Source organism: Clarias gariepinus, chromosome 4 (assembly GCF_024256425.1).
Source record: "Clarias gariepinus isolate MV-2021 ecotype Netherlands chromosome 4, CGAR_prim_01v2, whole genome shotgun sequence".
NCBI lineage: Eukaryota > Metazoa > Chordata > Actinopteri > Siluriformes > Clariidae > Clarias > Clarias gariepinus.
The window spans coordinates 15,689,195-15,713,521 of NC_071103.1; the positions used below are offsets into that span (position 1 = coordinate 15,689,195).

Consider the following 24,327-nt stretch of genomic DNA (forward strand, 5'->3'; position numbering starts at 1 on the left):
GATGACACTGCATTTTTTTTTTTAACAGGCTAATATCTGTTTTTTTTTTTCACTCACATTAAACTAATAATACATTTAGCACATTTTTCTTCATGTTGTGATTCAGAATAGAATGTGCAGGGTGTCCAATGCATTTATGTGATTTAAATTAAAAGTTATTATATGGAAATGGAGCTTTACTCACTTCAACACACTGCTATTATTTTGAACGCCACTGTACCTGTTTAAAGAAGGATTAAAATGGTTTAGTTGGGAAAGAGAGAACTCACTCTGCAGCATAGAGGACGTGCTGTAGTGATGGAGAGGCACATTGGCAGACACGAAGGTTTCTGGTAGCGTGGCCAACAAGTCTTTCACCATAGCAGTTTTTCCTGTGCCCACTCCCCCAACCAGCATCAGGGGCTGAGCGCTTTCCAGTAACAAGCGCATAAAGTACTGTAACCGTGCTGTATCTGCTGTAGGCACTAGCACCTCCTGAACATACAAACATGGCATATATTAACTAACACAGTAATTATACGGTATATTATTGCAAATATCAACCAGTATAGTTTGACTAATTGTTAATCAGTTGTTGGAGTAACTGAAGATACCATTTTAAAGTAAATTTTGTTATACAGCTAGCACCATTATGCTACTCATCAAACATACTGTAGGCATTTAAAACATACAACAAAGTTTGTCTAATCAATTATTTTATCATGATCAACCCAGAATAAATAGATTTCTACAGTGAGCTAGTCAGAAATAAACACACGTACTGAGAGAGAGAGAGAGAGAGAGAGAGAGAGAGATCTGACATGGTTTGGTAAACAGACCCAGTACTGAGTTTTTTTTAACAGCCGACTAACCTCACGGCTGGAACTGCTGTTGTCTTTCACTTTGCTCACTGACCCTTTCTAATGTGCTAAGTACTCTAAATTAGCCTGTTATTGTGTGAAATTAAAACTGCTTGCTGCGGGGGTGTAAATTTTATCAGCAAAAAGTCAAGCTGGTTGACAAAGAAAACTATTCAAAGCATGCTGTTCAGTAAAGAAAAAAAAAGCATTTCAGAAAGAAAAACAAAACTTTTCTTGAACTCCAAAAACTTTTCATGCCATATGATGCCCACTCCAATGACCTGCAACAGTCTGTCTGGTTCCATGTGAAAAGATGGTATTTTGTCAGTCCACGGAAAGAAGCGTCTGGTCTCAGGGTCCAGGTAGTAGTCAAACACAGAGCCATGTCCTGGTAATTTAATGCTTCTCATCTCTTTAGTCCACCACTGACTGAACTCAGCTCTGTAGTCATGCAGCTGCAAAGAAATAGGACATGTCCATTTTTCAAATTTAAGTGTTTTCAAGTTAAGAACTTCCTTACATACTTGGTATACACTGCCTGACCAAAAAGGTTGCACACTCTAACATTTAATTTAGTCACCTTTAGCTTTTTTACAGCACACAACATAGTGGCCAGTTCATGTGTTAAAATTATTCTTCTTGCTCCCAGAACCATTCTTGTACAATTTGAGTGCCAAATTTTATTTGTCACAACCATACCCAGTATGATAAGCAGTGAAATACTTATTTCACATTACATAGTGTGAGTTCAGAAATGCTCTTACTTTTACTTTTAAAAATAGCTGTTTTTTTTTTATTTTTTTTTTTTATCAAAGACTACTTTACCAGGTGATCTTCATTTATGATTTTTTTTTTTTTTTGTCCAATGTTGATGGTTCAGCAATATCCTTCCAGGCTTTCATAATGTTTTCCAGTCCAGTTCCCGTATACTTCAGATATCTTCAGTTCTTTGCTTGACGCAGCCCAATACTTTGACCCTTTTAGAATTTGTGAGTTTTTTGGCCAGGCAGTGCATGTGATAGACACTAAACCATTGGCAAAACCATTTATGCTTTCTTTAACTGGATCAACAAATTTTGCTCAGATCAATCACAACACATAACAGACAGAATAATACAAGGGGCGTTCAAGTCAAACTTGAGATGAAGTTTCTCATGATTGAAGGTGTAAAAATGATTGACATTTACAAAAGACTTAAAGCACAGTACAGTGATGTGACTCTTAGCTGCGGCAAAACCTTTAAATGGTGCAAACATTTTAAAGAAGGCCATACATTTGTGAATGACCATCAAGGCCAAGGGCGCTCGGAGCCCACTGCAGTTGTTCCTGTGAACATTCAGCTTTGTGTGATCATGACTCCGGTGTACTGAGAAAACTGTCTAGCCTGATAGTATCCATGCATTAGTGAAATGCTTGAATAAGGGTATAAGTGTAGCAGGGGATTACACAGAGAAATAAAGGTTTTTATTCTCAAAGCTGTGTTCAGTTATTGCACAATCAGAAGTCCAAGTTTGACCCCAACACCCTTTGTATAATTTCATAGAAACTGTAAAAGCCATACTTGATCTTGATATGTAGCACCGCCAAAAGCCCAGATGCAGGCAAACACAAAGTATGTCTCATATACTTCTCGAGGAGAGTCGGTTGGAACATTCTCAGAGGTGAGCAAACAATCCAGCAACATGCACAATGTCTAGACAAGAGAACAAAAACCACAAAATATATAAACTGCATTTAAATGACTGATATATGAGTATGAGTATTAACTCATTGTCTACTCTAATTACTGTTTATAGTCTGCTAATCATGTGCCAGCAACACAGTTTTTTTAACACAAGCAGACAAAGGCCAAGGGCTTCAGATAATATTCACACCAAACATCAGAATGTGATCTTGTGATTTTGGGTGTCATGCAAACTAAAACAGCTGATTTCCTTGGAAGTTCATGCACAACAGCTGCTACAGAATACAATGAATAATGTGATAATCAAACATCCAGTAAGCAGCCATTTTGCAGATGAAAATGTCATGCTGATTAGAAAGCTCTACACAGATTGTGTTGAACTTACAGGAACTCTATGGTAAATCTAACAGCCACTCTTTATAACTGTGTTGACCAGAAAAGCATCTCAGAATGCAACACATCAAATCTTGAGGAGGATGGGCTACAAGAGCAGAAGACACATTAGATTTTTTTTCTGACTCACAAAAACAGGAATCTGAGACACTAGTGACCTTTATCCAAGCTTTATTTGTCATCCGGTTTTGAGAAGCCAGTCCCCAGTTTATCACCATTACTTTATGTTTTGCACTGCTGACCACTAACAAGCTGTGTGGATGACTGCACAAAAAGATCAGGTGTATAGGAGTCCCTAATTAAGTGGACAGTGAGTGAAAATGATAGTGTTTTCCACCTGCACCATGCTGTTTTCTGGGATTGGGATGATGGTCTTAAATGAGCTTCTCAATTGCTCTATGCAACGGGAGACATATTTATCAAATAGGATGGTGAGGTGAGCTTTCTCAGTCTGGTATTTCCTTCTGTCAATCCAACTGGCTACATACCTACAAATAGTTTATAGAAATAGTGGTCATCATCATGCTCTAATAATCAAATGTAATATACTAATTATGATAATAGAGATAACTGTTAGAAAAATTAAGTATTGCTATCAAGCTTTTAAATGGCTCACAGGTTCCAGCTGAGATCTTGTGGGTTGACATAGAGGATGCCAGCTCGAGATACAGTGGCAGGTGTTGCATTCCTCAGGTGGCTGATCTCAAAGACCAGTCTCATTGAGGAGGTCAGTGGGATCCTCTCGTTACTGGCCAAAGTCAGCACCTGGATGGAAGAGAAAGCAGACATATGAAATATAATTTGTTTAAAATAGAAATCAGTACTTAACCCTTATACTGTAGTTAAGCACAAATAGCTTGGTGAATTTATTAAAAAAACATTAAAAAAATAAATCGAGACCTTATTGTCATCCATGACAGTGTTGAGAGACTCGATCCACATGGGGTCTACATCTCCATCCAGAATAATCCACTTAGGGCCAGGATGAGAGTTCTTGGCCTGTTCCCGCATTAAGCTTGACAATAAGCCTGCCATATGAAACAGTTCAGCATCAATCACAACTTTAGAGCATAAATGTACACAATCTACACAATAAAATACAAACTAAAAATGAAAAGCTTATAACTCAAATAATCTGTGTACCATCTTTCCATTCCCGAGTTCCAGGATGGATGAAACCGAAAAGTTCATCTCTACTTATTGCCTTGGGGTTCAGATCATTCCACACAGGTTTTCTTTTCATGTTGATGTATGTTTTATAGAGGGTTTTTAAGATCTGTCAGAGAATAGGAATAAGGATTTTTCTTTAATTAAACAGCATTGATGAATAGTCTTTAGGTCAAGGGGAAAAATAGTTTTGTCTTATCTCAAAACACTTACCTGGCTCTTTCCAGTGCCAGCATTTCCCACCACAAATATAGAATGACGAACACTCATGAGCTCTTCAAGCTGAATTACCTGTATGAATACAATGAATATCTAGTAATTTAAACACAGCTTGTCCAATATCTAATTGCCATTATAGTGCTGACTTCATTACAATTGGATGACCTATTTAAAATATTTAACAGAATAGCTGTATACAAGTTTAACCTTTAGGATGAAGGGATCCTCTGGTTGGAGTTTCAGCTCAATGGCACTCTGTCGAACCAGTTGCTCAAAATCACAATCAGTTCGCCTCTGCACTTCAACCCCAGGAAACAGGTCTCTAACTAGACCCAAGAACACTGGGATATCCTCAGTGACGATTTTAGGCATGTTGAAATCACGCAGCGCACGCATTAGTACCTGTTCATGTAAGAGCTTACCAATTACAACCAAACCAGAAACTTTTACAATTATTTTTCTTTTTTAATGAATAAAAGTATTATATCTATCGAGAGGAGTATTACCTGATCCTCTGGTTTGGTCTTAGCCTCTCTTTTAAGAGCACCAGCGACCACCAGGACAGACTTAATGGCCCGCAAGCCCCAGTCATAATGGTTCTGTGTAATTGCATTAAAATCATAGTAACTTGGTGACAAAATAAGTCTTACGAATCTCAACATTTCGAATTTACATACCATACATACTTATTGCCATTCACTAACAAGATTGCATGCATTTCGTTGTACCTGTTTAGAGAGTAGCTCCTTGCAGAGGTTATATAGAGTGATGAACTTTCTGCCCAGAAGCTTCGCATTCAGAAAGCCCTCAGCCATCAGCATTATCTCACAGATCAGTTCCAAATCTGGCACCACCATTGCACATGGCCTGCAAGCCCATTTAGAGCAAACAAACAAACAAACTGATTTGTAAAACAAACTCAAAGAAATTTGTGAATAGCAATTAAAAAAAATAAATAAATATGTAAGTCGCTCTGGATAAGAGCGTCTGCCAAATGCCTAAATGTAAATGTAAATGTATTTCGGCTATTAACACATTCATCTTTTATATTTATAATATAAAAAATATGGAGAAAATATTGGTGAAATAAATCATTTTCAAATCATTCTGCTAAATTAGGCAACATTTTATATATTTCATTTCTTTTGTGTATAAACCTGTTAAATGCAAAATTTACAAAATCCTTAAATTTCAATAAATACAACTGCGACAGTTTCTTTGTTTTTTTTTTTCGTTCCAAATGTTTGACCATGCACCATAGTTTATAATTGTTCATAATTTATTAATTATAGTTGCACTGATGTGAATATTTGTTTGCACTTCTTATTGTGTTTATAGTGTCTGAGAATTCTGTTGTACCTGAAAAGAGCTTTGAGGTTCTCAGGTAACTCAGTTCGTCCAGCATAGTCTGGGTTCATGGTAATAAAAATCCCAACCGTGGGCTTTAAGCTCATCTCCTCATCTAAAAAGAACAACCTGCAAAACAATATCTAATATTTTTCTACTTTATCTAAATATGTAAATGACTGAACAGCTGTCTCTAGCGTGTTACCTCTTTCTCTTGTGATGAATGGCATCTTGTATAGTCTTCACTTGCACTGCCACCACTGATAACACTTCCACAGCAATGCGGTTAAATTCATCAAAGCAGCCCCATGTGCCAGTTTGAGACAGTCCTTTGAAGATATTTCCTATTGACTGAAACATTTGTCAGATCAGCAGTGTATTTCACTGGGAAACAACAGACAGTATACAACATAAGGCCAAAAGGGCATTTATTTATACAAGAACTAACAGTGCCATTACCTTGTAGTCCATCTGTTCAGAGCAGTTAAACACATACACCATCACACCAAGGGCCCTGCCCAGGTCTTTAGTGGTTTCAGTCTTGCCTGTGCCAGCAGGGCCAGCTGGAGCGCCACTCATCATCAGGTGCAGAGACTGGGTTAAGGTCACATAGCACCTGTGTTCCAACACAGCACATCCACTTAGTGAAATGCACAATGCTTGTGACTAATTTGGGCGATTCACATTAAGCATTATTAGTCATGTAGCTAAGGGCTAAGGGATGTCTACAAGCAGCAGTACCTGTCTGTGAGAGGGGTAATGACCAGGCGTGGAGTATTGCCCAGGTACTCATAAGAGTAAAGGAACTGAGCATCACAGATGTTAGCAAAGCAGTGCTTCTGTTCTTCATCCCAGTAGTGGCGCAGCTGAGAAATCCAGGCAAATGAATTGGCGCTGGTAACCTGAACAAAAATGGAAGCCAGAAACCTGATCATGGAGCTTGTAAAAAATGCTCATACAAGTTCTCCATGTAAAAACAAATTTAATGGACAAAACTATGTGGACACCTGACCATTACATTTTTTAAAATTCCACTCCAGATTGAGGAAGGCCCACATAGGGATGTGATGTGTTGTCTACAGACTTTTTTCATGAATTCTCCTGATAATATAGTTTATATATCATAATATTTTGTCCATCATTGTACACATACATACACCAAACAGCTGTAACATAAAATCCTTATTATTAAAAAGAAATTCTCATTACTTGTGCTACCAGTACAGCTCTGACCCCTTAAAACACGACTTTACTAAACCTCTGAAGGTCCGGGATGTTAACACCAGATCACGTAAGTAAAATGTCTTTATTAAACAAAAACTAATTTAGAATCGCATTAGGATGTAAAAGTGACCAAGAATTTGTTTTTCCCCAATTAATTATTTTAAATGAATTATCTTAGAATACATTTTCTTCAAGTAAAGGTTAGTGTTTTGTCATATTAATAATAATTAATTATAATCACATAAAAAATAACATGCCCGCCCTATCTTGCACATGGAAGCTAATACTTTTTTGGGGCTGTTTTTATACAATATACCATAATCCAACCCCAACCTAAATATATTACTTAAAAAATAGTGTCTGATTAAACATCACAAATGACCTGTTATGAACATGACCAAACCTTCTGCGTGATGAGTTTGAATACTACGTCTCTGGCATGGACTTCAATGGTGCAGAGAGTCATGATCTTCTGTCTGTCCCCTGGACTCAGCTCTCCCAACAACATGTTTATCAGGGAATTTAGTTGAGCAATCTGAAGAAGTGGGGCAGATATTTCAGAGAATATGAGGGCACAGTAATGGGCTCTATGAGCATACAGTGAGCTTTGTGGCCTGTGCTTACAGTAATTATATCAATTTACATGCCAGAGAGAAGTGGATAGTAATAACAGCAGCGACAGGCACTCAGGGTCACATACTCATCAGAAAAATCCCTCCACATTTATGGAGCAAGGTCATATATTTCAGTCAGGAGGCCAAATGAGCAGGGAGCTCATTTATCAACATGGGGTTACTGTGTATATGTGTTTGTGCATGCTTGTGGAGGAATTTATCTGAGTGTGTGTAGAGAGATGTTTAGACACATAAATGTGTGTGTGTGGTTATGTCTGTTACAGGCAAATGCGATGTAATCTCCAACCCCCAGACCCTGTCTATTAGATGTAAAAGCAGTTCAGCTTGGGCTGCATTTATCACTGTGATGTCTGACAGTGCCTCCAATCAAGGGCCTGAAGGAAAAGAGTTAGATTATGCAAGCCTTGCTGTGCAAGGACATGCTAACCTTACATACTCCTATGGACAGGCAGACAGACAGCTCCTGATGCTGCAGAGACACACGCAGCTTAGCATTACATACTTCATCAGAGAGAGGATGAGAAAGTATTTTGCTGCTTGTAGAATCTATATCAATTCACTCTACTTGCAACAACTCTATACCTTAAGTTGCATCTGGCACTGACACAAAAGATACGAGCGACGAGAAAAAATAAGTCATATAGGATTAATCCAAATTAAGCAAAATGAATAAATTAACTATATCTTTTAGACATTAAAGGTTGTATTCTTTTGCTTGAAGATTTCTGCACTTGTGATTATACAGATATCCTAAACAGTTGCACTCCCCCCCCTCCAAAGAAAAACTGTTCTGGTCCAAGATTCCTTCTTGATTTAGTCAGATTATATTAATCTGAAAACTGTCTCTAAAAACGTCTACATAAAAATACTGTCCTGTGCTCATACCAGGACTCCTATTTACAGTAAACTCACACTGAATAATTTTTCAACACACATTTCTGTAAGCAACATTGTCCATACTGCTTCACAAATATATTCCATTAAAAAAAAAAAACCTAAGCCTGATCCGATTACCTGTTTCTTGCTGTAATCCCTCAGTGCCGTGTCAAATCCCTCCACCAGACGCTGAAAAGCGAGGCCTACGTCAGTGGACCACCAGATCTGAAAGGCAGTGAGAGCGACCTGAGCTGGATGCTCCAGAACCCACTGCTCCCACAGTCGCTCCTCATACTGAGCCACTGCTTCAGCTATTTGCCTCCTCACTGCTTCTTTCATTGCTTCTTCGAGGTTGGTCAGCCACAGCTCGACCTGCCAAATCACATTACAAGAGTACCTTCTTATGGCCTTCGCATTTTGATTAATACCATTGGTTTTAAAAATGAAACAGCACAAAAACACAATGAGGCATAATTAACCCTTGTCTTTACGAAGAGTAAAAACATCTCTAGCCCACACTTTAAATCAGAACCCCTTTAAATCTCCATGGTGGCACAGGACTTACCGGACCCACACAGTCACACTGTGAATGGAAAGGCACATATTCTCTCTCTCTGCTGAACATCCCTACAGCCGACATGGCTTTCATCCCATGCACGTCCTGACAGAAGTGCAGGTCAGCAATACTGTCAAAGAGCTTAGCCAGATGATGGGTGACCTGAGCAAAATAATAAAGTGCACTGATTCATTTTTAACAAATCAAAAAAAAAACTGCTTATAGTAATACATGTAGTGTAAGAGCAAAAGTAGACAAAGGAAGGATACAATGATGCATGCATAATGACTGAATTACAGATGTACTGGTACTTCTAATTATAATCAACGCACAATGCGAGCAAGACAAGGCACTCTGACCCTGATGTGGTTGAATGCCTGAAACTAAACGCTAGCAGGTATGTGGGAGGATCTGCCCAGGAAGAGTCAAACCAAGTGTAAAAAATGTCTTTCTTTGACCATAATCATATTCTGGTAAGAAATAATTTCTTTCTAATTATTAGTGTGATGAATAAAAAAAGTTTAAACAAAACAGATAAAGGTCACTTAAAGAAAGAGAACTATTCATACTGTTTTTAAATTGAATTATGATCTTTACAAGTGAATCAAAGCAATAGCTAGACACTGACAAAATTAATTGCAGGACCCTTTTTACTGTATGTTAAAGCTGTCATATGGTAAATCTTCATAATAACAGAAGAATGATTTGTAATGATGTCCTGGATGTGTTATTATAATAACTGTGTACTCTGTTTGTTCTACTAGAAGTAGCTTGCTGTACCTCTTTGGGTTGGTTGCCTTTGGAGAGAATATCCAGTAAGTCAGCAGAAGAGATGAAGTAGAAACGAGGAAAAGCTGTTCTCTTTTTTTCCAAGTATTTGGCGAGCGCTTTTTCACACACAGCAAGTCTGGGGGAATAAAGTGACACATCAACTAATGTCTTAACTCCATATTGTGTTTTAAAATGATAAACAAATATCTATACATTTTTACATCTGATAGGCAAACCTTATTTGCAAATCCTCAAGTCTTTCCAAAAGCTGGGGCTTGTTGGTGGCAGCAATCACATTCTTTGTTTCAGCACTTTTAAACATTAGGTCCTAAGAACATATAATTAAATCCTGATATTCATTTGTGCAATTACTTGCTGAATACTGACAGTTTTGTTATGCACACATTTTTAAAAGACAAATTATACCGAAACAGAACAATTTTTTTTTATCTTTACATACAAGGGTGAAAATTATTTAAGTAACTTTGAAAAGTTGAATATTTAATTACATTTACATACAGCAAGAAATAAAAAACATTGTAGGTTTTTATTTATGATCTTACATTTTTATTTAGATTTTTAAAGCATCCTCCCAAATCTTAAAGGTGTCCTTCCTCCGAATCCAGATATTTCAGGTTAAATTCATACAATCGCATAAACCAAATATTTGACTAGTAACATCCCAAAGCCACATAATGTGCTGTTTGCTACAGTTATCTGTGCGTTGAGAGATATATAAACATCCACACTACAATGTTACAGTAAAGAATGAGCACTTCTGGCCCCATGTCTGTAAAATGTTTCAATATGATGAAGGAAACAAAGTAAAATTAAAAATAAGATGTCTGCTGTACTTTGTCGACCTAAGAGACATGGATTTCAGATTATTTAATAAACTCAGTTTTGCTGATCTTCCCTTGCTAACTGGCTAGATTTACTAAAGTTTGCATGTATTTTTCTTTGCTAGTGCCAGAGTAGACTAGACTGAACAAACAAGACTGGATCCTAGCTAATGATAAACGCTTTTTTTCTGTTTAATTCATTAGCAAACTACCGTATGTAGCATTAGCCATACATATGACAAACTTTCAGACGGGTGTTGTTTACAGGCAGAACAGTGCTTCTATCAGTTTTAGTTATATAAATATATAAAATGTAACTTTTACATATCTTACTAATCAGATAAAAACATTCACTTTTTACCTTTAAATCTTTAAATACATTTCAAAGTAGCAAAGTTTTGTTCTTTCACAACAGTTTCTTTCAAACACAGTAACTAATCTAACACTTTCAGGTATTTTGCACCTATATAAATTGTGATGCTTTATCTAGTGTCTACTTAATTTTACTTCAGCATAATTTCTCAGTACCTTTCCACCACTACTTGGAACTTACATGACCTCATAATGTGCAGTTTTGGAAGTTAGAATTGATCATTGCAATCCATTCATCTTTAGAATGCATCTCTGTAAAATACAAAGCACATGAATTCACCTTAAAGTCAGTGTCAATCTTATGAAATCTCTGTGTCTCCTCAGGCAGCTGGAGATGAATGTCGTCTGAGCCCATAAAGATGCTCTCCAGGTAAGACCACGTCCTCTGCACCTCCAACCAGACGAGTAACACAGTGTCAGCCTGTGTGAGCTGGCCCTGCAGAACCAGCACCTGTCTGTGGAAGAACTCCACCTGCTTAGTCTGCAGCATGGACTGCAACTGTACCTGAGAGGCAACAAGATGACACAAACAACTTAAGCAAGCGTCACTGAAACCAAATATTATTTCAATCAACATTACTCACTCACTCACTCACTCACTCATTCACTCATCTTCTATACCGCTTTATCCTGTATTCAGGGTGACGGGGACCTGGAGCCTATCCCAGGAGGCTTAGGGCACAAGGCAGGGTACACCCTGGATTAGGGTACATTTTCTTTAAATGTGAATATCCTCATTAAATATAAACACTCCACAGATCCACAACCAAGCACCAATCCAATATGCTAGCCTCTTTTTGGTTTGACAATTTGCTGACAACCTGGAGCTGAGTTGTAACTTTGGCCTGTTGTATTTTTTTAGGCTGCGTAGGAGTGAGGAGCAGTGAGATAGAGCTGACTCATTCGGAACAGCATTGTGTTTGGCTGGATCTGGCCCCTATGTATGCAGCTTGTGAAATAAAGACACTAATGCATGGTCTGTACACCATAAATCAGACGTTTGAATGAAGGTGGCTGACAATAGGAGATCTGTCCACCCTCGCCTCAGTGCAGCCGATAAGCCCTGAGCACAATACTCATTTCCCAGCAACCGCTTGAAAGCTCTTCAGATAAGATAATTTATGTTATGGCTTGGCATATTTAACTATCTATCATTTCATTTCAGCTTAACGTCTAAACACAGAGCTTATACTGTGCTGCAGCCAGATGAATATTGTACACTCTAGGTATTCCTTACATAAGATTATAGTTTTGTTTTTTTTTACCAACTACTGCATATATTAATAGCCTGTGTAGACTTTTATACCTGATGATCTTCTAGCATCTCAATGAGTTCATCATCACACTTCAGCACAGGTGTTGAGGTACGGAAGTGCTCTTCATAAGTAAACTCCATCATGGACCATGTCTGACTGATTTCACTTAATGTCTGATGAAAAAAAATCATTAAATAATTCTGCTGAACATCTCTTTTATTGAAGCAGACATGTAGTTGGCATGCAATAACCAGAAAGAATTGAAGAATTGAAACCTTTTCAATAGCCAACTCTTTTACTGCTTTGGTCACTGTGTCATGAACCTTTTCTTCATACATGTGTAGCTGCAGAGTTAGTAGGTCTGCGAGGGTTGTTTTTTCAGTCACGGTAAAGTCGACCTGAAAAAAAAAACACTATACTGACAATCTAGATTTTTTTTTAGTAATCGTTGAAAACACAGTAACTACAATTAACAGATATTAACAGATTACACATTACAGTCTTGTGAACCACAACTACTAAATGTGCAGTATATTTTACGCTAATACGATTTTGATACGGCTGTTTCTCACTTTCATGGCCATAGCCAGCTGTGCCCAGTGTCGCTCTCGCATCGCAGAGTTCTGTAGCTGAGTCACAGCCCGTAGTGCGGTCAGCAAATCTTTCAGTGCATGGTCCAACCCAGCATACACATCCCAACCTCGAGCATCTTTATCAAGATTCTGCATTTCCTGGATTGCAAAGGTGCATTCATGCAGGTTAGCAAATAACACAGGTTATAAAGTGGAAGAATGTCCCTAATCACAAAGAACCTGCAGGAGAGTGTTTTACCTTCTTACATCCTACAACAGGTTCAGATTTTCTGCTGATCTGGGTTTTAATGTGCAAAGCTGGCACATCCCAGAACCAAGACTAAGAAACAGTTTAAGATATTGCCCAAACAAATTTCTTCCAAAGTTAACATTTTCAGAGTAGCCCATATGAAGACTCACTCACTCTTTATCCTGTATTCAGGGTCACAGAGGGCCTGGAGCCTATCCAAGGAGACTTAGGGCATGAGACGGGGTACATCCTGGACAGGGTGCCAATCCATCACAGGGCACACACACTATGGGCAATTTGAAAATGCCAATTAGCCTAATCTGCAGGTCTTTGGACTGTGGGAGGAAACCAGTGTACCCAAAGGAAACCCACCAAGCACCGGGGGAACATGCAAACTCTTTTGCAAGTCGGGAATCGAACCTGGGCAGGGATTGAACCCGGTCCCTGGAGATAGAAGGTGACAGTGCTAACAACTACACCACCATGCTGCCCCATATGAACACATGGATAAAGTAAATAAAAACCAAAAGCAACATAAAAAATTTTAGGCAGGTTTTGAGCCATCACAAGTCATCAAAACAGCTTTAATGAGACTTAGCATAAATTATATGGAATTGTAGTGGCACAAATTAACAGCATTCTTTCAAAAGACATTTTCTCATTTGGTGTTTTGATAATGGTGGAAGAGGATGACAACTAAATCACAGAGGGATGAGACCTGGTGGCCATACAGAATTTTTATACTGATCAACACAAGTTAAAACCTTGTCACCTGTGGATGAAGACATACTGGAGGTGGAAATGTTTAATCATAAGGGAAGAAAATGTATTTCTTTAATTAATATCAGCAAGCATTCATTTAAAATTAATTTAAAAAAATATTCATTTTAGATATTTTTTTGTTTTGTTGTTTCCATTTATACTGTTTAACTCTATTGTATGCTGCACCATATACAAATCTACCACATTTTATCAAATTTTCTGCTTCAGCTACTATTAAAATACAGATTACTGCTGATTAAGAATGCAAATGTTAAAATGTTAAAGCAGAATCTCTCACTTTTGTAAACCTCTTCAGTTCTGCATCCATCTGATCCACATTAATTTCTCTCCATTGTGTCTGCTTCCAGACTTCTATAATACTCTGCACAGAAAAAGATATGCTGTAGTTTATAATCAAATTTTTGTATACAACCAAAGAATATAGATATAGTTATGGAATATAATCAATGATATCACTCAAATAAATGTGTGTAAATAACCTGAGCACACAGCAGCAGGTCCCAGAGCTGCTTTAAGACAAAGATCTGTCTCTGACAAAGCTTGAGCTGCCTGAAATCTGGGCTGCTCACTTCAAACAGCTTGCAGGACTCTTGAAGCGTCACCGCTTCCTGCTGTAGTCTTACCACCTCACTGTGCCACTAAGAAACCACAAATCAAAGTCATTGTGCAAAGGAAGATGTTTTGTTAAATACATATGAATGAAATATTATTTAAGTAAACCAAAAACAGGAAATGCAGTACATTATCTAGTTGTGTGTAAGGGCTGCTTGAGTGGCTGTAAAGTGGAGCTTCCATTTTAAACCTCTCTTCAAACTGATGTAGCTTTTTCTGCCAGGAGTAATATAAATCAGCAAAAAGAGAGAATGAAAAAAGTCTGTTAATCATCTGCACAGAAGATGTAAATGATAAAATTAATATGGTCTACTGTACGTTTAAACAATGTTCTGTTTGTTTCACTCTAATCATAATAAAGATTTAAAACGAAACATCCTTACATACCTCAAAGGCTGCATACTTCTTACGTATTACTGCTACTTCTGCGTTCTGCAGAGGAGCAACCTCGTGTTTTACAGCCCAGGCCAGCTTCTTAATACCATTCCATTTCTCGGGTAAGTCCTTTACAAATAAAACAATATTTAAGACAAATATATCAATAACTACAACATTCAGATTAGATCTGAATTATCTCGGCAATGTGGACCAAATACTCGAGGATGCCACTGCTCTCATGTTTGTTAGATAACATAAGAAAAGTGATCTAATCTGGCTCTGGTGCTAACCCTAAAACCATCATAATATTTTATTACCACAGTCATATGAAGACAGCAAACCTCTAGCTGAGTGTAGATATGATCAGGGAGTGTTTCTCCATACTGCTGCAGTAGGCTGACGACAGCTGTGAGTGGATCAAACATCTCATCTGTACCAGGCTGTCTGGATCTGACATCCAGCAGGCAACCCATCACCTGGACCAGGGCCTGGTAATCTCCACACTCCACTCTCTCTCTTAGCCCTGAGTCAACTCTGAGAATAAACTCCTTAAGGTCTGTAACACTGCAGAGAAATTGCCAACCAGGGAAAAAAGAGAAGCATGTTAGAAAAGTGTGGGGGGCTAATTTTAAGGTTATTTTGTTTATCAGTCGAGTGGACCATTAAAATTAAACCCTACAATAATGTCTGAAAATACTTTTATTACAAAAATACAATAAAACTTCTGATGCACCTCTATTGAGCAAAGAGATTTGTATTGCACCTCTATTAAGTTTAAAAAATAATAATAATAAATGATTACTACTACTACTACTACTATTACAACTACTACAACTACTACAACTACTACTACTAATAATAATAATAATAATTTTAAAATAAAAGTCAAACCAAACTTTTTTTTTTAATGTATTCTTGAGGACTAGCTCTCCAGGCTTTCCTGAAAGACTTTTTGCCTCTTATTTTTGTTTAATTTTTGTTTTTGGCTCTCATGTTGAGTCTAGTCCCTGACCAGTTTCAGAGGAACATTTGTTAAGGCATGAACCAATGTGGAACTAGTACTGATGATGACAGATGCTCAGACTGGTGAGAATGCTGAGTGGTTGGAACAGAAGAGAGGGGAAATGAGGTTGCTGCTGAGGTTGTTACATAAACAAACAATTTAGGGATGTTGCAGACTGTCACAATTGAACATTTGTTCCAATTTCTTTAATTAAATCAATTAAATGTGACATTTATTTGGTTTATTTAGTATATTTACCATTTAATATTAAGAATCGAGGGTGTGTGTGTAATATAGTTGATATATACTTTACATCTATTCTTATGTATTTGCTTTCAATGGAAACACAAAAAAGTTCCTTCTTACTTTTCTGTGACGTATAATATGAGGTGCTCCTTAAACATCCAGCTCCATTTTTTAATTGTGTTCAAAAGACTCATCTTAAAAGAGCGGATATCCACTCTAAACCAGCCATCAAATACTCTCCAGTCCTCGAGCTTGCCCACTTGTGCATACAATTCTTCAAAATTGTTAATCTGTATAGGAAAATAATATAATTAGATTTTATAGATTCTAACTTTTTAATCTGTTAATAAAAGCAAAATAAACCAGCCTTAATGGGAAATTTAAAAAACTATCCAAGTCGTACCTGCTCTTTGAACTTGTCAATTGTGGGTGGATTCTCTGGTAAATCTATAGCCTCCCCATATGCTTCCACATATTCCGTTGTCAGTGCCTGACCATACAGGAGAAACTGCTTGAGAAACTCACTCCGATCATCCAGCCATAGGTGTGTGTACTTCTCAAATGAGCTCTGATACTGGGAAACTTTTACGATCACATCTTTCACCCGCTCCATCACTTCCTGTCGTAGGTCTAAGAGATCCAGCATATCATCCAAATCACCCTACGAACAAATATTAGACATTCATTCATTTAAGGATTTCGATTGCAATGGTGTTAAATCCCAGCTATATTATGCATGAACATGAACAATAAAATATTATTTAATTGTATTATTCATTTAAGAAACAATATTCACCTGATAGTCTTTCACATCCAGATGAGATGCCACCCTTTTGATTTGAGTAGACATTTGGAACATGTCCTGCAACAGTCCCTTTACTAACTGATAAAGACCGTCACCTGCACCTATGTCCAGAGAGGGTCTGAAAGCGATTTCAGACCCACTAAGCACCATTTGAGCCTCTATCAGCGGAGCCTGTCTCACTGAGCCCTCCATATTGTAAACAAAGAACTCTAAAGAATAAGTGATGGCACTGAAAAAGCCTTCTACTATCATTTCATCCACATATTCCACATACTCCTTCCATGCTTCTGAATCTTCATCTGCTGCGTAGAGGTTTCTGTTCTCCTATAGCAAATAAAATAAATGTTCCATGCATAAATGGCAAGGTTAAGGTAACATAAACATATTTTATGGGATAGGAATCTATAAAGGTGCCACCTGTGAATGAACTCCTACCTGTAACAGATGGTGTATGGTTTCTCCATCTTTCCTGATGCTACTGTACTTCTTTGCCACTCTTGCTGCTCTGTCCTCTAGCATGAGCAGTGTGTCTTTCTTATTGTCCTTCCTGCAGAACATTGGCTGCTTGCTCCATCCCTTCATGAGCTTCTTAATAATCTCAACATTGTCTCTAGATTTTTGAAGCTTGCGCTCCATTTTGTACACCATGTCTTTTAATTGTCCAATATAGGTCAAGCAGCCTTGGTCTTGCCATGTCAGATCAGTCTCAGCCCAATACAGCTGCTTGTCTATGGCCTCTAGCTCCACTTTCATAAGAGACACCTCTGCGTCCACAGCCATGTGCCGTACCCTGTTGTACAGCTGAACTAAAAACTGCAAACTACTCATGCACTATACAGAAAATGGAGAAAACGAAGGAAAAGTCTCATTAGGTACTGACTGGTTATACCCTTTAAAAAATGACCTATAAACTGTATGAGACTGAAAAGACAGTATCTACAATGAATCGCTTTCACGGAAGATAAATCATCACAAACCGTAAGAAACATGTCTCTCTTCTCATAGACCTCTAAAGCAGCACAAGGGATGTTGGTCTGGTGTAACATCTGAAGATGTCTGACATCCCTCAGGACAGCTAACAGCTTAGGTTACAAGATTAATGAATTAATAAGCATACCCCAAGTTAATAAAATATGTTAATACTCTGAGTTATTATAATAATGTGTTGTACCTCTTGATTGAAGTTCACTGATAGGAAACCAGAAATTAAATCTCTCCTGATTAGGGGTTGGTCAAGGTTCAGCTGGCAGACCTGTTTAACATTACTGCACCAATCTGAGTACACCTCTTTTTCATACTCATCTAGCAGTGAGGACATCTCCATGTATTTGTGACATAATGACTGCATGCCTGCTTCTTCCAAAGTCCTAGGTCAGTGATGCATTGTTAATTTGTTCATTAATCATCATTTAAATTATACAATAACTTAAAACTAAAAACTTGTTTAGTTTTTTTCAATAAATGATGTAAATAGCATTTAGGTGTCAGACAGACTTACATGTCAAGCACAAATCGGAAATTCTCCCAAATGGTCTGGATTCTGTTTTTCAGCATTTTGGCCCATTTTAAAGCACCGGACATGGCAGGCATGTTTTTACTCACTATAGCTCTACAAACCTTTCTCTGGAGATAAGCAGCAAACAATAACAGCTCTCATAAACATAATTAAAACACATTCTTAGTATATGGGTTTCACTGCAAAATGCAATAAACATCCCCTTTTCTCCATCTAGCAATTTGTTTTTCTCAGGGACACAAAGCTGTCTATAAATAAAGCCTTTTTTAATTTGAGGTGTATGTGCTTTTTTTAAACCCAACATTAAATAGCCACATTTCACAGCAATATGTGATCCAGCCAAAAAAAAAGGAAATTGCATCACTTCTTTCTGTCACTTGATAAGTAAAGCTAAACTACTGGCTGGGCGAAATAATGGCTGCCTTGAATGAAGTAAATGCAATTGATAGACTTTTAGAGAATTCTGAAGTGAAGAAAAAGAATGCTAATTCAGATACTGCAGCACTTATGGACTTTAATAATAAGGCACTGTCGATGTGGTGCCAGTGACAAAAATGCACTAATGATGACAATGCTCATGATGCATTGTAAGCTTAACTTTTCAGGGGGCATTGTATTTAACTGTTTTCATAATTTTCATTTCAATTTAAAGTTTTGTGTGCTATCATTTTATAATTAAAACTCTGTATGTTTAAACTGCCACAAAAATAATTGTAGGCTGCTTTACCCAAAAAAAGGGGCTGGTGGATTTTTGCAGAATTATACAAACATGACACTGATATGACCAAAACCATTTGACATGTGTGCCTTTAATACCCGTGGCCACAAAGAAAACATGCACAAAATATTCTCTATTCATTTGTTATACTTTTTAACAATTATTTCTTTTTTAATTTTAAAACTACTATAGTGCATTTCTCTCTTTTTGCAGTGAAACCCTTTATATATATGGTACATGAGCTATGGCAATGATGATTAAGTGATACCTGCTCTTGTTGAGAGTCAAAGAGGTCTTTACACATTTCAAGCTCAACCCAAAAAAGATGCCTCAGTTTGGTGAAATTTGGGTTGAAAGTTTCCCTAATAATGCCTCTGTCCAGGAAAGGTCGAAATAAAGCTAGCAGCTATGAACAAAAAAAAATGTCAGTCTTTACACAATTTTTGTTTTTGTAAGTGACCAGTGAATAGAAAACTTACTTTAAAAATAGATTCCAATCCTGAACAGTCTTTATAGGCCAGACAAAGGATGTTGCCAAGCTGTCTATCATAGTCTGCAACCTTTTCTTTGAAATGTGTATAATCTGCTTCAAAATCCTGCACATAAAAACGCAGAGAAAACGGATTACATCTCTGTGGCAACTTTTCTGGGATTATATAAAGTCCCAATTTTGTAATATTATGACATGACATTAATAAAATAGTTTTTCAGTATAATATTATGGAATATTATAGGTTAATGAAGGCATCTCCAGGGATTAGCACATCACAACAGGACGCCTTTATTAGGAAAACAAAACAGAACTGTCATCAGGTTGTTACTATAATAAACCAGCCTATCACTGTGGAATAGATTCTCACATGTTGCAAACTATACACCATAATCTTATCAAGCGAGGCTGCCTGAATATCTGCCCTTTTCTAAAGGATCTCATCCAACTCTAATACTAACATAAAACCACTATATTTTATGACAATTTCAACAAAAAGTTTATTGGTTTTAAAAGTGTACCTTGGAAGTCAGATCTAAAGGATCATATTCACTGCCCGTGATTCCTTTACAGAGCCGCTGAAACTCAGAGTGCAGCAGAAAAACCTGTTCCGTGTACATTCTTCCTTTGATTCCACCAAAAACAACCTTCTCCAATTTTTGTAACTTAACCATGGTAGAGAAAAAATCCTGTAATGCACACAGTTATATTATATTGTGATTAATTAAGAAATATACGTTCTAAAATAATAATAAAATATATATAATAAAGCCAATCTATTATTTATCTAATCACAGAATCATCAATGAGTCCTACTTCTAACTGTAGCACTCGAGCTGTGAAACAGTCAAAGCGAGTAAAGACCAAATTAGATGGAAAGTCCCAGCACTTGCGTATGCCTGTGGAGCTGGCCCAGGTTGCCACCTTCTCTCTGTAGGTATGGAAGGTCTCTTTAAAACATCTCATTATCTTCTTTACAGCCTGAAGCTTCTCAAGAGTTTCCTCTGTCTCTCCTCGTAGCAGCTCCTCTCTACACAGGTATGAGACAGCCTGGTTGATGGAAAGGAGAGAATGTTGATATCAATTTAAACTCTGTATCTAGTGCCATTGATGCTAAACAAAAACCCAACTTAGATGTTGAGATAACAGATGCTCTGTTGTAAAATATCACTATGGTGGATCATTTAATGGTAAAGTCAACATGCAGTGCAATCCTAATCTAACCTTAATCTCATAATTACCTGCTGAATGAGGAGGTTGCAGAGCTCCTGCAAAAGCACTACAATGCGAGCAGGGTGGCGGTAGAAAGAGCAATGAGTCCAAACCAGAAAGATTACATGAAAGAGTGGAGATATGAATGGGTGGATGGATAAGAAATCTCCTTTTTCAAAATAAGACAAGACTGGCCGAAGCTGCTGCAGGTAAAGATCCACATCTCTCGCTTCATGTAATCCTGTAAACATAGATCATATTAACTCAGTCAAGTGTTACACATACAAACAAAGATATTCATTCACTTATTTGCAGTAAGTGGTTTTTCCTGGCCAAGGCTGCAGGGTTGCTAGTGCCCACTCTGGAAACATTTGGGTTGAATAGGGAATATATTCTGAATGGGATGCCAATTCATTCTAGGGCACCACACACACACACACACACACACACACACACACACACACACACACACACACATATGTGTGTTATATATATCTCCACCTACTGATCTGTTTTATTATAGTGGGAAGACAACACTTACAGAAATCCACATAGACATGTGGGAGAACCTTTACAAACAGTTACATAAGATCAAGAGCTATAGCTGTGTAGTGGTAGGCAACGGTGTCATCTGCCAAAAATTGATATACTCAAGATTACTTATCTCGCTGCACTAGCTACACCGGCTTGTTGTAACAGATGCGATATCCTCACGTATCATGTGTTGATAAAAAAGATCATGTAAGATTGAAATTAATTACCATCATAGACCTCCTCTGTAAGCACTCTGAAAGATGGGTAATAGCTGCTGTCTGCCAGTTCCAGGATTCTCACCATCTTCTGAATAGCTGGACTCTGAAGCTGAAAATAGACCACATATACAGTACCTACATAAATAAATGACATAATTACTGATGAATTTCAAAAGCATATACACACACATACAAACCTGTTCACAGATATTTTCTATGTTGTTTTTTCTTGACCTCCAGAAGTCCAGTTCAGTGCTTGGTCCTGGGTTCAGCCCGTTCAAGATGAGTTCAGCCGGATCTTCTTTCAAGACTTTTTGTATCAGATGTGCCCAGGTAATAACCATAGACTCGACTGAATGCATTACTGCTCTCATGTCATGAAAGCCCCGACTGAATCTGTAAAATTAAAGAAAACTGTTATTGTTAACTGAAAGAAGGCTGTACACAGTTTGTTGCTTATATATAAAAATCATAATGTATTTAAGTATCATACAGATTGATGGATCCATCTGAATAGTCTTCAATCCCCTCTGTCACAACCAGCACAGGAAGCACAGTTTTCCCATAGACTCGTCCCTTAATCACAGAGACCTTGTTTGATAAATTCGCTACGTGTCGTGTTACATCCTGGGATATCACATTTGGCCACAGATGATGATTATCCTTGTTTGACAAAAGTGGCAGGCAGACCTTGAAATAAAGCATTGACATATTATGCATGGAAAGATCTGTCTGATACTCAGAGGTGACTCGGACATTTATTTAAATGCTATTCTACTGTCTGAAAGCATTTGAACCTTAAAATAAGCTAGAGATAACATTTGCCCCAATTTGCCATCAATGCTGATAACCTATAAGACCCGTTTCTCTCTTTACTAACCACTTTATCCTGGCCAGGCTAATGTTGGGTCCGTTGTGGGACCTTGGCCAAGAGGCGGGAGTACATCCTAGATCTATTCACACACAGTGGCATTTAACAGTAGGAGGATTTCCTTTACCTTGTCGACACTGGCTGACAGCTGTAGAATCAGGGAAGGTGACAGCATGCCAAAGAGTAGAATGTTTCTGCAGTTTTCAGGAAGGATGGGAACATTTTCCTTCTTGAGAACGTAAAATCTCTTGCAATCAGAGAGAGAAGAAACCTGGTATACAAACAATATACATGAGAACATCACTTTGGACAGCGGTAAGAGGTAAGAGTATAAATACAAAATACAAAAACATTTTTACAGTAAAGAGTTGATGACTCTGGCATTTGAATAAAATCTGTTGATTTATAGCTCAAAGCTTTAACCACAACAGCTTCATTCACTAATGGCCATTTATTCAACCACATACAACTTCCACTCAAAGATTGCACATGATCAAGGCATGGTGGTCGTGGAAGTTGTTGTGGTGCAGTAGTTGAGGTTTTGGGTTACAGGTCAGGGGGTGATGTGTTCAAATCCCAGCATTACTTAAATGCCATGGTCATATCCTTGAGCAAGACCCTTAAACATCATTTGAGTTGGACTGGATATTAATAAAAGTGCACAATGTAAATCTGTTTTATGTCAATATACAGTATTTTACAAGTTTGGAAGAAAATGACTCTTAAATCCAACAGTGGGCCACCCAGGGTGCAGAGCAGCACTACGGGAGGCATGTTTTCTCACATTCACTCACCTCAGAGGAGACGGTGAGGACTGAAGACGCACCTGAAGTGAAAAACAAAAACTTTACTCGCGCCTCAAAGAAGCCAGTAATAAGGTTTTGGGATTCCTCCAAAGTCACGAGCTTGTTCCACGACTCTGTTTTACTTTTTAACATCTGGCAAACTTTCTCGCCCATAAACTGCACCCGTTCGTCATCAGAAAATAGTGGGCTGACTTCTTCTTCTTCATCATCATCTTCATCAAACATCTTGTCCCTGGACAGTTTCACACTTGGCGAAAAGTAATGAAAATAACTTCAGTAGATTGTTGATGAAGAAAAAACGAATTATTTGCTCCTCGCGCAAACTGGGGGGAAAGAAAAGCTAAAGCAGACGCCGTGAGGGGCGGGAGAGCGTTCCGTTGCCTTGGAAATGGAGCCAGTTTGAGCTCAAACACACTGGGCTTGGCCAATAGAAAAAGCGGGAGCTGGCTTTATAGTTTTAACCCACTGTGGTTTAACTGTATAGGTGGAGAAAGGGCCCTGTTTTTCTTCCACTCATGAAGTATACGACTGATTTTTTTTTTGTTTTTTTATCATGGCCTGCTATAATATTAAAACTTGTTTAATAGTTTGCGAGACGGCTTGTTTTAAGTCGTTCCTTAACAAGGAACTTAACAGCCTACTATGATATTAGGTTCCTGATTAATGAACGATTTGTGCAGTCGTTTTATACTTTGCGAGATTGCTTGTTTTACTTGTTCACATGTTGTTCGGAGGCAAATGGAAGTAACGAGCAGGTTAAAGGCTGTCTTGGGACAGTGAATGCACCGCTGTTGCCCTCTAGGGGCCTAATTTACAATTAAACCAAACATATCCAGGTTGCCAGATTGAAAAGCTTTACAAATTGTTTAGGAGTCGTAGGATGAACGCTGAATCCTGAAACAAATCAAGGTGCAAGTTAGGATCTTTTTTTTTTTCTTATTTTTTTTTGGATGATAATGATGAACAGAGTTCTCATCTTTAGCTATGAATTAGGTTAAATAAATAAATTAAAGTTGTGTTGTACATTATCTGCGCTTAAAAATACCCAATTTATTAATCTACAACAATCCCTAAGTATCTGCAGTGTCCTCATGAGGGCAGTCCTTCCTCCTGCGTTTCACTGCATAGCACT

General features: G+C 37.8%; 1 protein-coding gene across 2 annotated transcripts in view; it reads right to left on the reverse strand.

Moving 5' to 3' along the window:
* The window catches only part of LOC128520142 (dynein axonemal heavy chain 11), a 55,502-nt gene extending 32,082 nt beyond the window's left edge, over nucleotides 1-23,420 (reverse strand). Inside the window, exons 1-46 of one of the 2 annotated variants that reach the window (XM_053494217.1) lie at nucleotides 23,184-23,420; nucleotides 22,517-22,660; nucleotides 22,012-22,208; nucleotides 21,716-21,908; nucleotides 21,528-21,627; nucleotides 20,796-21,007; nucleotides 20,371-20,604; nucleotides 20,076-20,243; nucleotides 19,544-19,660; nucleotides 19,333-19,470; nucleotides 18,329-18,453; nucleotides 18,002-18,197; nucleotides 17,808-17,912; nucleotides 17,266-17,661; nucleotides 16,822-17,154; nucleotides 16,429-16,686; nucleotides 16,146-16,315; nucleotides 15,118-15,340; nucleotides 14,786-14,902; nucleotides 14,528-14,614; nucleotides 14,266-14,424; nucleotides 14,064-14,147; nucleotides 12,754-12,912; nucleotides 12,457-12,579; nucleotides 12,232-12,354; nucleotides 11,206-11,430; nucleotides 9,948-10,039; nucleotides 9,721-9,847; nucleotides 8,950-9,102; nucleotides 8,523-8,756; nucleotides 7,277-7,408; nucleotides 6,391-6,551; nucleotides 6,109-6,265; nucleotides 5,855-6,000; nucleotides 5,662-5,778; nucleotides 5,031-5,169; nucleotides 4,809-4,901; nucleotides 4,510-4,704; nucleotides 4,297-4,374; nucleotides 4,060-4,192; nucleotides 3,817-3,944; nucleotides 3,533-3,681; nucleotides 3,254-3,404; nucleotides 2,401-2,532; nucleotides 1,121-1,294; nucleotides 270-474 (exon numbers count right to left, since the gene is read on the reverse strand). In XM_053494217.1, the coding sequence (XP_053350192.1) occupies nucleotides 270-474; nucleotides 1,121-1,294; nucleotides 2,401-2,532; nucleotides 3,254-3,404; nucleotides 3,533-3,681; nucleotides 3,817-3,944; nucleotides 4,060-4,192; nucleotides 4,297-4,374; nucleotides 4,510-4,704; nucleotides 4,809-4,901; nucleotides 5,031-5,169; nucleotides 5,662-5,778; nucleotides 5,855-6,000; nucleotides 6,109-6,265; nucleotides 6,391-6,551; nucleotides 7,277-7,408; nucleotides 8,523-8,756; nucleotides 8,950-9,102; nucleotides 9,721-9,847; nucleotides 9,948-10,039; nucleotides 11,206-11,430; nucleotides 12,232-12,354; nucleotides 12,457-12,579; nucleotides 12,754-12,912; nucleotides 14,064-14,147; nucleotides 14,266-14,424; nucleotides 14,528-14,614; nucleotides 14,786-14,902; nucleotides 15,118-15,340; nucleotides 16,146-16,315; nucleotides 16,429-16,686; nucleotides 16,822-17,154; nucleotides 17,266-17,661; nucleotides 17,808-17,912; nucleotides 18,002-18,197; nucleotides 18,329-18,453; nucleotides 19,333-19,470; nucleotides 19,544-19,660; nucleotides 20,076-20,243; nucleotides 20,371-20,604; nucleotides 20,796-21,007; nucleotides 21,528-21,627; nucleotides 21,716-21,908; nucleotides 22,012-22,208; nucleotides 22,517-22,660; nucleotides 23,184-23,420 (7,519 nt within the window). Of the gene's footprint in view, nucleotides 1-269; nucleotides 475-1,120; nucleotides 1,295-2,400; nucleotides 2,533-3,253; nucleotides 3,405-3,532; nucleotides 3,682-3,816; nucleotides 3,945-4,059; nucleotides 4,193-4,296; nucleotides 4,375-4,509; nucleotides 4,705-4,808; nucleotides 4,902-5,030; nucleotides 5,170-5,661; nucleotides 5,779-5,854; nucleotides 6,001-6,108; nucleotides 6,266-6,390; nucleotides 6,552-7,276; nucleotides 7,409-8,522; nucleotides 8,757-8,949; nucleotides 9,103-9,720; nucleotides 9,848-9,947; nucleotides 10,040-11,205; nucleotides 11,431-12,231; nucleotides 12,355-12,456; nucleotides 12,580-12,753; nucleotides 12,913-14,063; nucleotides 14,148-14,265; nucleotides 14,425-14,527; nucleotides 14,615-14,785; nucleotides 14,903-15,117; nucleotides 15,341-16,145; nucleotides 16,316-16,428; nucleotides 16,687-16,821; nucleotides 17,155-17,265; nucleotides 17,662-17,807; nucleotides 17,913-18,001; nucleotides 18,198-18,328; nucleotides 18,454-19,332; nucleotides 19,471-19,543; nucleotides 19,661-20,075; nucleotides 20,244-20,370; nucleotides 20,605-20,795; nucleotides 21,008-21,527; nucleotides 21,628-21,715; nucleotides 21,915-22,011; nucleotides 22,209-22,516; nucleotides 22,661-23,183 lie in introns of both variants that reach the window. The other variant, XM_053494216.1, reaches the window with a different exon arrangement.
* Between the last annotated feature and the right edge of the window lie 907 nt (nucleotides 23,421-24,327).